Here is a 13,204-nt window from a genome sequence, read left to right on the forward strand (position 1 = left end):
CACGAAAGGAAAAATCAGTTTGAAACAGCATACCTTAAAATTCATTCAAAGAACAGATTAGGGGCATGAGGGTGATCATCTGCATAAATTTCCTCCCAAACATATAAAAAGTCAACATAAATACCTAATAGAGAAGTTTTAATAGAGAAGTTTATCAATTTTTTAAGTTCGTAGATTATCTATCAGGGTAGCTCACGGAAGACCATTTTAAGGTAGCAAATGTATTTTAAGCCTTTCTGTTTGTAGTCTAAGGGATCTGAGTGAACCCCCTTGACTGATAGGGTATGTCAAATATTTTAATGGTAACATGCTGCCAGTAATGACTAAAGGTTAATAAAAAGGCTAAAAATAACAAAAACACTCACTATTAAATGATGCTTTAATCTCTGGATAGGTCAGGGTGCCCAGATATAAACATTATTCCTTATAAAGAATTCTATCAATGAATGGCTAGTGATTTTCCTAGGGTTTAATTTGTCTCTAAACACAATGTGATCCTATTAAAACAAGTAAAACAATGGAATCAATTCATCCAAAATTATACCAACTGACAAGAGAAAACAAAGCTACTTACTAGATGAAAGGATTTTTTTTTTTGCTTTTCATGTATTTAGTTGGTTTTCTCCATTTAAATTCTGATTTCTAAGTATTGTTATGGGGGTAACATGGTTTTATAATAATGTCAATCCATTTTGATACAAAATGTTATATGTATATTGCAGATTTTCAAGAACACTACTAATAAAAAATCCTGAAATTTGTAAAACACTATCAATGGAATTTGTACTATTACTATTATCAAAACATGGCCAGTTTCTCATGAGTTCTAGACCTGTTTTCAGTTCTGATTTACATACTTTTTTCTCCTCAACCCCACCTTTTAACAGGCGCTCGTCGTCATGCTCGGTGCGAATATGAGCCAATCGACCCATGCTCCGGAAGATCGCAGCATCTCTGCCCCAGTAGTCACTGTAGAGGCCAGCAAACAATTCACTACCTACAGGGAAACGTCATTTAAAAAGAAGTCAGTATTTGTTTCTGGATCTGACGGCCATATATAAGCCACAATTACAGTAAACATATCCAGGTTTACTGCACATACAACCTATGGAATTAATATAAGAGCATGGGTGGTATATTCATATTGCCAGGCTTGGAATCCTGACTCCACCACTTACTAGCTGTGTGAACTTGGGCTAGGTGCTTAACCTACCTGTGTCTCAGTTTCCTCACATACAAATAGGAATAGCACTCAAAAGTATTATAAAGAGTAAAGCATTTCAAAGAACAGCTGACATATACTAAGACCTATATGAGTATTTGATAAGTAATGTGATTCATCTTATTTTATTAAACTTCTTTTAGCCTTCATATGAAGGTATTATTATTATTATTATTATTATTATTATTGGTACTATATGCAAGTCAGCTCACTCAAATCCTTGGAACAAGAAATTGCTTCCATTAACATAATTTTATTTTTTCAAAAATTTTTTTAATGTTTATTTATTTTTGAGAGACAGAGTGTGAGCAGGAGAGGGACAGAGATAGGGGGAGACGCAGAATCCAAAGCAGGCTCCAGGCTCAGAGCTGTCAGCACAGAGTCTACCCGGGGCTCGAACTCCTGAACTGTGAGATCATGACCTGAGCTGAAGCTGGACATCTAATTGAGCCACCCAGCTGCCCCTCTGTTAACACGATTTTAGTGTAGGAACCATAAAGTCTGACAAAGTCACGTATAATATGATTAGTTATCATTTAATTTTAAGTTCGTGGCTTAGATAGGAATGGCATAAAGAATTTATAACTTAAACAGTCAGAATGAATGAAGTTGGCTCTAACATGCGGTGGAGGTCCCCGACTAAAATCAGACCAAGGGACCACAAACGTATGGTTCCTTGAAATGACAACGTGTCCTTGGTTTCAAGAAATGACAATGTGTCCTTGCAGACAGCCAGAAAGAAAGACATTAAAATAGCTTATGAGAAGGGAAAAAAAATAACAAATAGAAAAATAACATAAAGATACAGGGAACTGAGGAAGACCAGCATGTATCAAGCATAGGGACTTGGAGTTCTCTTTTGTTAAAGGGACAACAAAAGATAATCAGTGTGCCCATTAGTGATGCCAGAAGGATTGTCCCGGGCCTATGCAGCATGGGTATCCTGTCCCTGGCAAACAGCTCTGAAAAGAAGCAAATGAGAGTAGCAGAGAGAAGCAGTAACCTCAATTTAGGGTGGTAAAATTCTTATAAAGAATATCATATAACTCTGGCAAGGTTTAAAAATATATAACTGATGACTATACTGAATTCAACATACTAATGTTTTTCTGTTAAATAAGGAATGTGTACAGATATGTGTACACATGGTATTTAAAGTGCTTTACATGTAAGGGAATTGAAATGAAATGTATTTTTATTTAATAAATTTAATTGAATATTTAATTTTAGAATTAGAATTATTAAACTTACAGGTATAAAGATTTAACCAAGTATATAAACAGAATTTAAGAGAACTTGATTTCATGTTTATACATTTTATTAATTCGATTTAAAAAAATTATTTCAGCATTTATAAAGGGCTTTTTCTAAGTTAAGGCCTTTAAAAGTCTGAAAAATCTTGAGTAGACTATCTTTGTATGGTTGAAAATTTGAAAGAGCAATCAAATATATTGTAAATAGGACACTTTACAAAGGAATTTATTTTCAACTTGAGTTAACTGAATTTTTAAAAAGTGAAAATAATTGCTTTTGTTTTACCAGATTTAAAAAATAGAATAAGGAGATACAAATTGAATTTGAAGGCTTGAGAAAAATAAGTTTTCAGGTATGTTATAATTATAAATTAATTTTAATTTATACAGAGGCAAGGAAATAGTTTTTTGTTGTTTTTGTTGTTGTTGTTCACAAAATGCACTATGAGTACTTAAATAAATATAGGAAATACATAAATAAAATCCAGGTTTCCCACCAAGGATTTCACCTTTAAACTATACATAAATATAAAAAGAAAGAGGAGAAACAGAGGCAAATGTGGGAGAATATTAATAATTAATGAATCAAGGTAAATGGTATAAAGGTATAAATTTTATTCCTCTTTCAATTCTTCTTTGTATTTGAAAATTTTCAAGATAACAAGTTTAAAAAAAGCTGTATTTATTGAGTTCATCTCATATACTCAAATGTATACTAAGTGAGAGGTGTGATACAGAAAATAATAGAAACTGAAAAAACAAAGATGCTTTATATCTGAACTTAAAATATAATTAGATAGAGGAAAGTATTATCAGAACTCTTATTTAAGCATAGTCTTTGGTAACAGGGAAAAAAGCGACACAATTTATATCAAAGTCAGTTAGTGTTATATTCAGCCAAAAGTTATATCTGTATGTAGAGAAGGCATATTTTGAGATAAAATGGTATCAATAGTTAGGAATAGGAACCACAGGTGGGATGCATTCTGCACTACTTGAGCATGGATAAAATGTTAAATTCATTAAAAGGCCTTGGGGAACATTATGGCCTAAATGAATGAGTTGATCCATAAAAGGGTTAATTGACTACTGAACCACCAGAGTGAGGATTTTTCTGAAATATTTGTGTTGTTAATTATTAAACTTCATGATATTCCCCATATAAAATATAAAGTCCATTTTATATAATTATTCTAAGCAAAACTTATTTTCCTAATATGGGCTTGGCTGAATGCTTTATGCATAATGGGTACAAAAAATAGAATTCTTAAAAATCATGATCATTTTCTATTCCTTAAGCATTTAATATTTGATTTAACTTAGTTTCTCAAGCTATTTCTAGAACTCTGATATTTGAAAATGCTACTATTATATGAATATAATCCTATTATTTCACATCAATTTCATTGCACTCACCCAGTCTGAAACACTGTGTCAAAGTTTTACTTGTAATCAGTTTTACCAACTTAACAAACACCTACCCCTTGGAGCCACTAGATGGCAACCTTAGGATAGCAAATACTACTATATCCAAGGCAGGTTATCTGCACAACGGAAAAGATGATAGATTACCAATTTTACCCAATTTCCCTTTTTGTATTCAGATAAAAGAAAACAGTTTGTGAGCAATTCAAATAACACAATGTGAACTGTATGACTTGAACTTCAAAGAAACCAGACAGGTGCTAAAAAACTATGCTGTGTAAAACTGAACCAAATGTGTTTCTGTTGGAAATGTTAGGTTTTCCTCAGAAGGGAAAGATTCTCCTTTCATAGCTTATTATCATTGTAAAGAACAAAATAAACCCAGAGCAATAGATAGTAATTATGCTTGATAAAATACTTTCCAAAGGAAAACACTTTAATGAAAAACCATAAAGTAGAATAAGGCTTTAGGCACAAATATTACCTAATAGTAATTAAATGAGCCAAAATATTCAGCATCATTATAATTGATACTGTTTACAACAAATATGTAAACTATATATCACAATATTTTAATCAACAACTTTACTTTAAAATTATAACCATTTGACATAATTAAGAAATTTGTGAATCAATAGTTTGGTATTTTACAGAGTACAAAAAATTTCTGGATAAATCATATTTTCATGGATTAAAAAGAAACATGTCTATAGAGACATGATATTCAATAAACACATTAACTTAGCCAGAAATTTAACTAGTATCTTATCTCTTGTGATATACTGAATATAAATAACCAACTGCATTTTTATGCCATACATTACTTTTCATTTGTTATAGCACTGACTTATATTGGAAACTGATGTTATGTTAATTTTAGATGGTCATGTGTGGTTATAATTAGACAACAGAACATCTGCAGGGTATTTTGACAGGTGAATGAAACTTATTATTGTCATGCTCAATGTACTCTCTTTGTACAGATACAACAATAGTTCTGTCTGCACTGGAAATCTGTCATACTAAGTCTCCAGCTCGAAATCTGCTGTTTGGCTGTGGCCAAACTGTTCAATAGCTCATGGTCTTGGTTACCTGTAAAATCAGAGACCAACATGTAATTTCTTGAGCCTGCCAAGCTTTTATGTTCTCTCTGCCTGGGAATGTTTTGCCTGGAACTCTGCATCTCCTTTCCTGTTTTACCTCCCATACCCAGCGACTGCCCATTACCTCCATGAAGCCTTCCTTGGCTAAACTTTTGTTAGTTGAGTGATTCCTAGTACCACCACAGCCCTGGTGCCTATTTCTATCATACTGCTCATCCTACTATATTTTAACTGCTTATATGTTTGGCATTATGTCTCACTAGAATGTAGGCTTCTTGATATGTCTTGTATATTCTCTTGCACAGCATCTGGAATACAGGAAATGCTCAATCAGCATTTGTTGAATCAGTGAAGAGCATAATGAATTAATAAGTGAGCATATTTAAAAATTATTTTAGGTGTTTAAATTAAGCTATGAAAATACGATAAGAACACTGAGGACAAGATCCTCATTTCTCACAAATCTTCAGGAAAAAAAAATGATTAGGCATTTATATGAAAAACAGAGTTCCTTGAATTTCTGTTCCTTAAAAAGCTATTTTTAATCATTTTAATTCATGAACACAGGACTCTATTTTCTTCCAGTATTTGTCCCTTATAGTTTCAGCCCCCAAAACTGTGTCTACACTAAATTGCTTATATGAAAGAAAATAAGACAATCATCCTCTTCGCAGGATACAAAGTAAATCCACTGTAAATAATTCCAAGTTACAATGCATCATTGAAATAGTTTTCTACCTAATTCCTCTTTTTACAATACAAACTCTAATTGAAGTTTCAGTTAAACATATTGCATTGCCTTAGTATTTTATGAAAGTTATCAATAGCTTTGCTCATGGGCTGTATACTTACTAATTGATTCAAGATTTTATTCACCATGTTTGAAATACAGATTTTAATTATTTGGTAAGAAAAAATACACAGTTTATCTTCTTAAGATTTACTCAAGCATTTCTCCTATTTATGCTGGAAATGTCTACACATCTAAATAATGTATATTTTGTATTTGCCTAATGGATAGCACATAGCTGAAAACTGATTTAACTGCCTCATTTTATAACTGAATTCTATAATTCTTTTAGGAAATCATTCTGATATCAGATGCATCATTTTGCAGAATGACTAAAACAGGCATCACGGCAAACAGAAACCAAATGCACTTGAGGGGAGAGGAAGTATACGAATGATCCGTATGTTCCAACATCCACGACCCAGGTCCCATTCACTCTGCTTAGGATGCTAAAAGAAATCAGGCAGAAAGTATCCCCCTATTAGTTACAGTTGTTTGGACTTTGTTTTTTTCTTCTATCCTTATGATTTTTTTGTTTGTTTTGAGGAATCCATAAACAAAATATTCAAAGAGCCCCTTAGAAACTCGTAGTTACAGCCAGAAGCAACAGTAAGCAAGTGGATAATTGGCATTTTGCCAAATGTGAGAGAGCAACAGACTTGGATAAGAAATTATAGAAATTCTTGAGGTGCCTGGGTGACTCAGTTGGTTGAGCGTCCAGCTTCGGCTTAGGTCACAATCTCATGGTTTGTGAGTTCGAGCCTCGCATTGGGCTCTGTGCTGACAGCTCAGAGCCTGGAGCCTGTTTCAGATTCTGTGTCTCCCTCTCTCTCTGCTCCTCTCTTGCTCATGCTCTATGTCTCTCTCTCTTAAAAAAATAAATAAACATTTTTTTTTTTTAATTTTTTTTTTTCAACGTTTATTTATTTTTGGGACAGAGAGAGACAGAGCATGAACGGGGGAGGGGCAGAGAGAGAGGGAGACACAGAATCGGAAACAGGCTCCAGGCTCTGAGCCATCAGCCCAGAGCCCGACGCGGGGCTCGAACTCACGGACCGCGAGATCGTGACCTGGCTGAAGTCGGACGCTTAACCGACTGCGCCACCCAGGCGCCCCAAAAATAAATAAACATTTAAAAAAAATTAAAAACAATTATATTCTTTAGGGACAGATTCTATATAAATGGAATGCCTTCAAGAAATAAGCCAATACACTTCACTTGCTATGTTTATAGAGGATGCAATTTTAAAGACATACATTTTACCTTCATTTAGATGGTTTCATTTATTTTTCTAATATTTATGAAGTCATATTTTGTGCCAGAACCATTCATTCATAACTCTGTCCTGAATACAATTAATTTAAAAGGAACATTTATTTTAAAAAATTTTTCATGCTATTAAGAGCTTGAAATAATCATTTAAATTTCCCCATGCATATATTCCAACCTCCTTTCATTCAATCAGCACTGACCTCCAATTCACAGAATATACAATGAGGAAATATATTCACAAAGATCTCATTATTATGAATAAAAGTGCAGGAAGAAAATTTCAGTGGCTATAAACTTTTTAAATTTATTTGCTGAAAAAGGTAATATAGGACCAAAAAAAAAAAAAAAAGCATAGAAAGAAAATTTCAGTGAGTAAAATATCTTATTCATGGTTATTTGTTGAAATGAAATTTAGTCAGTCTTTAACTTCAGAAATATTCTAAAAATATCCTAACAACAAAGCGAACACTTTGAAAGCAAAGAAAAAGTACATGACAAATTAGAATGATACCCTCCAAACGCTAGTAACATGCATGTTAGCATACTTTAGTTGCATCAGGTATGGTAAATATTAAATGGCACCTGGGACTAGTGATACAAATCTGAGTCAGAATGAAACGTTAAAAAAATGGCAACAGAACTGAGAGGGCAAAATATAAGGAAAATCCTGCAGTTGCTGAAGGTGTTATCAACTTATTAAGAGTATTGCAATATTACACCCAACACAGGTGATGAAAAAGAGTCAGCCAATATTTTCCTTCTGGGCCAAAATGATATATGACATAAACAAAAGATTTCTTGCATTCTTTGGGTTATTTATTTTGAGAGAGAGACAAAGAGAGCAGGGGAGGGGCAGAGAGAGAGGGAGAGAGAGAGATTCCCAAGCAGGCTCCACAATGTGAGAGCAGAGCTTGATGTGGGAATTGAACCCGTGAAACGTGAGATCATGACCTGAGCTGAAGTCAAAAGTCTGACGCTTAACCGAATGAGCCACCCAGGTGCCCCAAGAACCTTGACTTTTTATTTGGTAGCAAGGTAAGTACTAAGTATCTTTGGATGAAAGGTAGAGGCAAGTAATGTAGCAATTTATTTTACTAAATAATTCATTGTTTCAATAAAGTGTTTTTAAAATCAGGGTATGATGTCTTATATTCTTCACACAGTTACTTAAGACCATTTAAAATACAATATTACTAATCACAGTGGGGGGGGGGCGGGAAATGTGGCTAAACATGTAGAAATTTTGCACCTGCAATATGAATTTATATGCTACCAAGATAACATATTAATACCAAGTGGCATTTGAAGAGCAACCTAAATAATATAAGATTTGATATCAAATGATTTCTGAACATAGGGAACATAGCTTGCTTTACTCCTAAAAACCTGTTTCACATGGAATCACTGCACGATACAGCATTTCATTTCTACATCAGATTACAAAACATGGTCATCAACTTCTCTTTTACCTAGCAAATACTCTTTCTTTAGTTTTTCCATAAGATTTTACTTTATGTGATCTTCAGCTAACTGAATTTATGTGACTAAAACGAAAACTGTATATAAAGTTGAGAAATTAAAGACGTTCTTTGATTTGCCAGCACATTTATTTTTTTCCCTTTGGGGGCCTTGTTAGTTTTATGAGTATTGTTACAAATTTGAATTCCTTATCATGACAGCACATCTTAAGGTGAGCAGGCCCTAAACAGGTAGCGCGACCTATAATTAACAAGGAAACGAAGAAGTATCATGGCCTAAAGATGGTCATCATTTTGCTGAAGTCTTGTCCTAACCCATCAACAGAGAACACGTGTGGCCATAAAAAACCACATTAACGCATTCTTTCCCTGTCAGTAAGTTACATCAAGCTTGCCAAACTCCAACTCAGGTAGCTCCATTTTTCCAGCCCAAATTCTTGCTGTGTTTTCAACTGGGTGAATTACTTCTACTTCCTCTCTTTTAGAGTTGCTGGCTCACACAGGTTATCAGGTTTCTATATCAGTGGCTGCTTCATATCTACAGTGAGTGAGTGATCTTTCAGAGGTACTTGGGGATGAAAGCTAGTGGATAAATGTCAAGAATTATATTTTTATTTCTTTTCTTTGGAGGGATTATTCCTCTAACTTTTGTGTTTGGTTTGGAGGGCTCTTAGGATTTGATTTCTCTTCTGAATAAGCGAAACAGCCACCCAGATGGCAAGCACTTCACATTTCGGCACAGTGTAATTTGATTTGGAAGTTCAATGAAACTCACTTGGAAATGTCCCTCCAGTAATATTTCCCCTCTTAAAAAATTCAGTTTTAAGTTCCTGGTTTCATGCATAAATAAGCTCCAGGGAGGCTTAGTGGTGAGTGGCAGGGTGACTGAATAAAGTGTTTCAACCTTTTAAATGAAATGTTAAAAATAAATGGAGTTCTAACCTTCTTGGGATTTCTCTACAGATGTAGCGTTCACTCTGTAATTTTCAACTTTCGATATCATTTATAACATTCTTATGAATATTCCAAAATTTGTTTTTGGTTTGTTTGTTGAAGGATATTGACTCTATTCAGTGAATATTTATAGAAGTCCCATTCTGTGCAAGATGTACAGAAAAAGGAATAAGGAAATCTATTCCAAACATATTCCAATTTTCAATCTATGAACTTGCCCCCCACAAAGCACTGAAAGCATTAGAAACAAAAACTGTTTAACAAATACATGTATTTTAATTCATACGCTGCCATTTCTAACATTTATGGATCTGGCATTCATCAAAAGTATCACCCCCCAAATTTTGATTCTTACTAAAGTTTAAACTTACTTAGCAATCTTATTTTCATATTTAAATTCCTTTCCTCATATCTTGTTCATACACACACACACACACACACACACACACACACAAATAGGTTAGCAGAGGAACACAGCTACCTTAAAATACTATTTTTCTTTAAAATTTTATATTCTTTAAGAATATTACATATCTTTATTCAACCTTCTGAAGAACTTCACTACTATGTGAAATCTCATATCAGAACTGCACTGTATTTATTTTTAAAAAATCTGCATACACCTGGACCTATTAAGTTCAAACCTATGTTGTTCAAGGGTCAACTGTATGTATCAACAAAGCTCTGCTTGCTTGGACTTAAGTACCGTGACTGGGCTGGGGAAGCATAGAGAGTGGGATTGGGATCCAAGGCCCATCAAAATCAACTGTCTGGAATAAGTTCAGAGACTATAAAGTTCTTAGAATACACAGGAATATCTTTATCAACACAAAATCAATAATACGGTATTTTGAATATTCCTCAGTGGGAAGTTTTAAGTGTTAACCCTTTAGTTTGAATCTGATGTCCCTACATGTTATTTTACACTTTCCCATTTTCTGCAAACAGGATGACCTAATAACAGCATACAACTCTAAGCAGCGCACGTGTAATAATAGAAATTTGTACGTCTGTGCCATACCTATAACAGAACCTCACAACACTGTGGGGGGAAAAAAAAACAGATTTCTAATGGCACCCAGTTAAATGTCAGGGATAGCTCTCTTCAATTTTACACTCGGAAACTCCTCCATTGTATCTTCACAGTGCTGGAGTACTTTGACAAGTGGGCTATTTAAAAATTTTTTTTAATGTTTATTTTTGAGACAGAGAGAGAGAGAGACAGCATGAGTGGGGGAGGGCAGAAAGAGAGGGAGACAAAGAATCTGACACAGGCTCCAGGCTTTGAACTGTCAGCACAGAGCCCAACACGGGGCTCTAACCCACAAACCGTGAGATCATGACCTGAGCTGAAGCCGGACGCTTAACTGACTGAGCCACCCAGGCACCCAACAAGTGTGCCATTTTTAAACCCCAAGAATATAAGAGAAAAAGAAAAAGAAGAAAGAGACAAAGATAAAAAGAAAGAAAGAAAAATTTCACTGTCTCTTAAGTGAGGTATTCAGGTACCTCATCTAATTAAATGGAATCAAATGGAAATCTAGATCAGACATGCCAGCTTTTTCTATTATTTCAATATGGACATTTAGTACAAAGTTTAAACTGGTCAACCTCTGTAGTTTATATTCTAGATTAACAGGAGTTTAGATAAATAACATTAATTCTCAATTGAGATGACTTTCTACTGATACAGAGAAAGACACCAAGAAGAGAATCTAAGCTCCCCGGAAACCAGAGAGTAAAATATAAGTAACTAACCTATGTTAAAACAGTTCAGTTTCTCTAGCTGGCGACGTTTTTATAAAGTGTTACTATAACTGCATTTTTGAACGATAAATGGCACACTGCAAGGTGTTTTATATCAGGTATTAAGTAGAAATTTGTGTTTTCAGAATGAGACACGCATACTTTATAGCAGCTGCACTTATTTTAGAGTTAAATTGGCCCAATTTAGCATGGTTTGAAATTTAACATTCTCGTTCTTAGAACCAATAAATAAATATGACAAGGCAACACATATTAAGAAATGCCAAAAGAATCGGACTGACGTTTCAAAATCAATATGATGACCAACTGATTGTGGCGACAATAATTACCGATTAAGGTAGAGATGAAGGATGAGCTGGGATCAAAAGGGCACCTGCCCCTTCCTCTTTCTGACCTGTGTGGTTCCAGATGAAATAGGGGATCCTAGAAAGAAAACCAGACAAGCCATTATGTATTTGCCAACGTTAATAAGAATCTAACTGATCAGAGAAAACATAAACAGACCTTGTACAAGCAGACCTTGTACAGAACTGCTATCGGAAACAGGGCACCAGAGAGTAACATCAAGTTATTTAGGAGCAAACTTGGTTTTGTAAATAAATAAATGGGTTTTCAGGCCCACATGGATTCTCTCCCTCCTTCCTAGTAGGTATCCAGGTGATGAAATGAAAGAAGTTATTAGCAGTTTTTATCACTTGAGCGGAGAGTATTAATTACCTTGAGATGTGGCAGTTAAATACTCCAAAGAAATGAAAACTTGCAGAAGAAAGGTTACTAAAAGGGAGGTTCAGCGATAAACACAGAAATGGTCTTTTATTCCAGAAAGGCCACTACGGATTTTTTTTTGAAGCGTCCGTAAAAGAAAAAGATGAAATTTTCTATCAATTTTGATTATTTCCATTTTCATTCTTCATCACATATTCTTTGTATAGACACTTAACTTTAATGATTTAGAGAATGATGGCTGCATAAATAATTACTGGAATATAGACACATAAATAAATGTCACATTACGAGCAATATGTCAGACTCATGTCACGTAAATGAAACTGAAAAATAAATATTTCTGTGAAGAACCACTACTACATTGGTTCCTACTGCAAACCCATAACCACAGAAACGTTCTCTGAATATTCTCGGAATTCAAAACTCTCAGCACATTTTTGTAATTATTATTAAGTGTGCTATAAATGTTTTGGGTAAAAAAAAAAGTACTTTGGAAAACCGACAATAGGAATCAATATGTAAAATTTTGTAGGAAAAAAAAGCCCACTACTTTGCAATAGAATATTGTTGATACTGCCCATCGGTATCTATGAATAGCCCTGCGCATCTGTAAACTATGAACCTAAAAACAATCCTAATGTCCTGAAAAACCTTTGAGAATTGCCAGCACTTTTTTTCAAGCTTGATTTTGACTTTCTTAGCCACACTCCTTACTCCATGTTACCTGTTCTGTCCTTCTCTTGCATTGTTATTTGACACATTTTTCTTACTGTCTCTGATTTTCTAATATCACCATTCTGATCCTGGTGTTCTAAAACCTTCCAGTAAATGCAGAGTTCACCTGACTTCTATAACCTTCCAGTCTTATCCTTGGAATTGACCTGTGGGAATTGACAGCCTATAGAGCAAATGTAAGCTCCTGACCCAGAGGTGGCTAAAAGCCATAAAAATTTTTTTAAGTCCAATTTTTTTCCCTACTCCTACATTTTACACAAATTAGCAGAGAGTAAGAATACCAATAAATAATTGGAGACATTTTTGTTTTTGCTCCTCAGAGGTGAACAATCTGCAATGACATGAGAAAAAAAAAAAGTTTGTTAAAATGAGACCGAATTCTTGGTCTTCCCACCTAACAGCTGTGCTGAACGGTTTTCATCTATTTGCAAAACTGACCCACAGCACTATATGAAGGAGAAAGAGATCAAGTGTGTGA

At 34.3% G+C, this 13,204-nt stretch overlaps 1 protein-coding gene across 1 annotated transcript in view; it reads right to left on the bottom strand.

Annotated features, from left to right (window-relative positions):
- The window catches only part of SEMA3E (semaphorin 3E), a 248,223-nt gene that overhangs the window by 43,160 nt on the left and 191,859 nt on the right, over nt 1-13,204 (bottom strand). The window contains exons 5-6 of the mRNA XM_045494645.1: nt 11,595-11,688; nt 878-997 (exon numbers count right to left, since the gene is read on the bottom strand). Coding sequence (XP_045350601.1) covers nt 878-997; nt 11,595-11,688 — 214 coding nt within the window. The remainder of the gene's footprint in view (nt 1-877; nt 998-11,594; nt 11,689-13,204) is intronic.

This window comes from Leopardus geoffroyi, chromosome A2 (genome assembly GCF_018350155.1).
Source record: "Leopardus geoffroyi isolate Oge1 chromosome A2, O.geoffroyi_Oge1_pat1.0, whole genome shotgun sequence".
NCBI classification, from domain to species: domain Eukaryota; kingdom Metazoa; phylum Chordata; class Mammalia; order Carnivora; family Felidae; genus Leopardus; species Leopardus geoffroyi.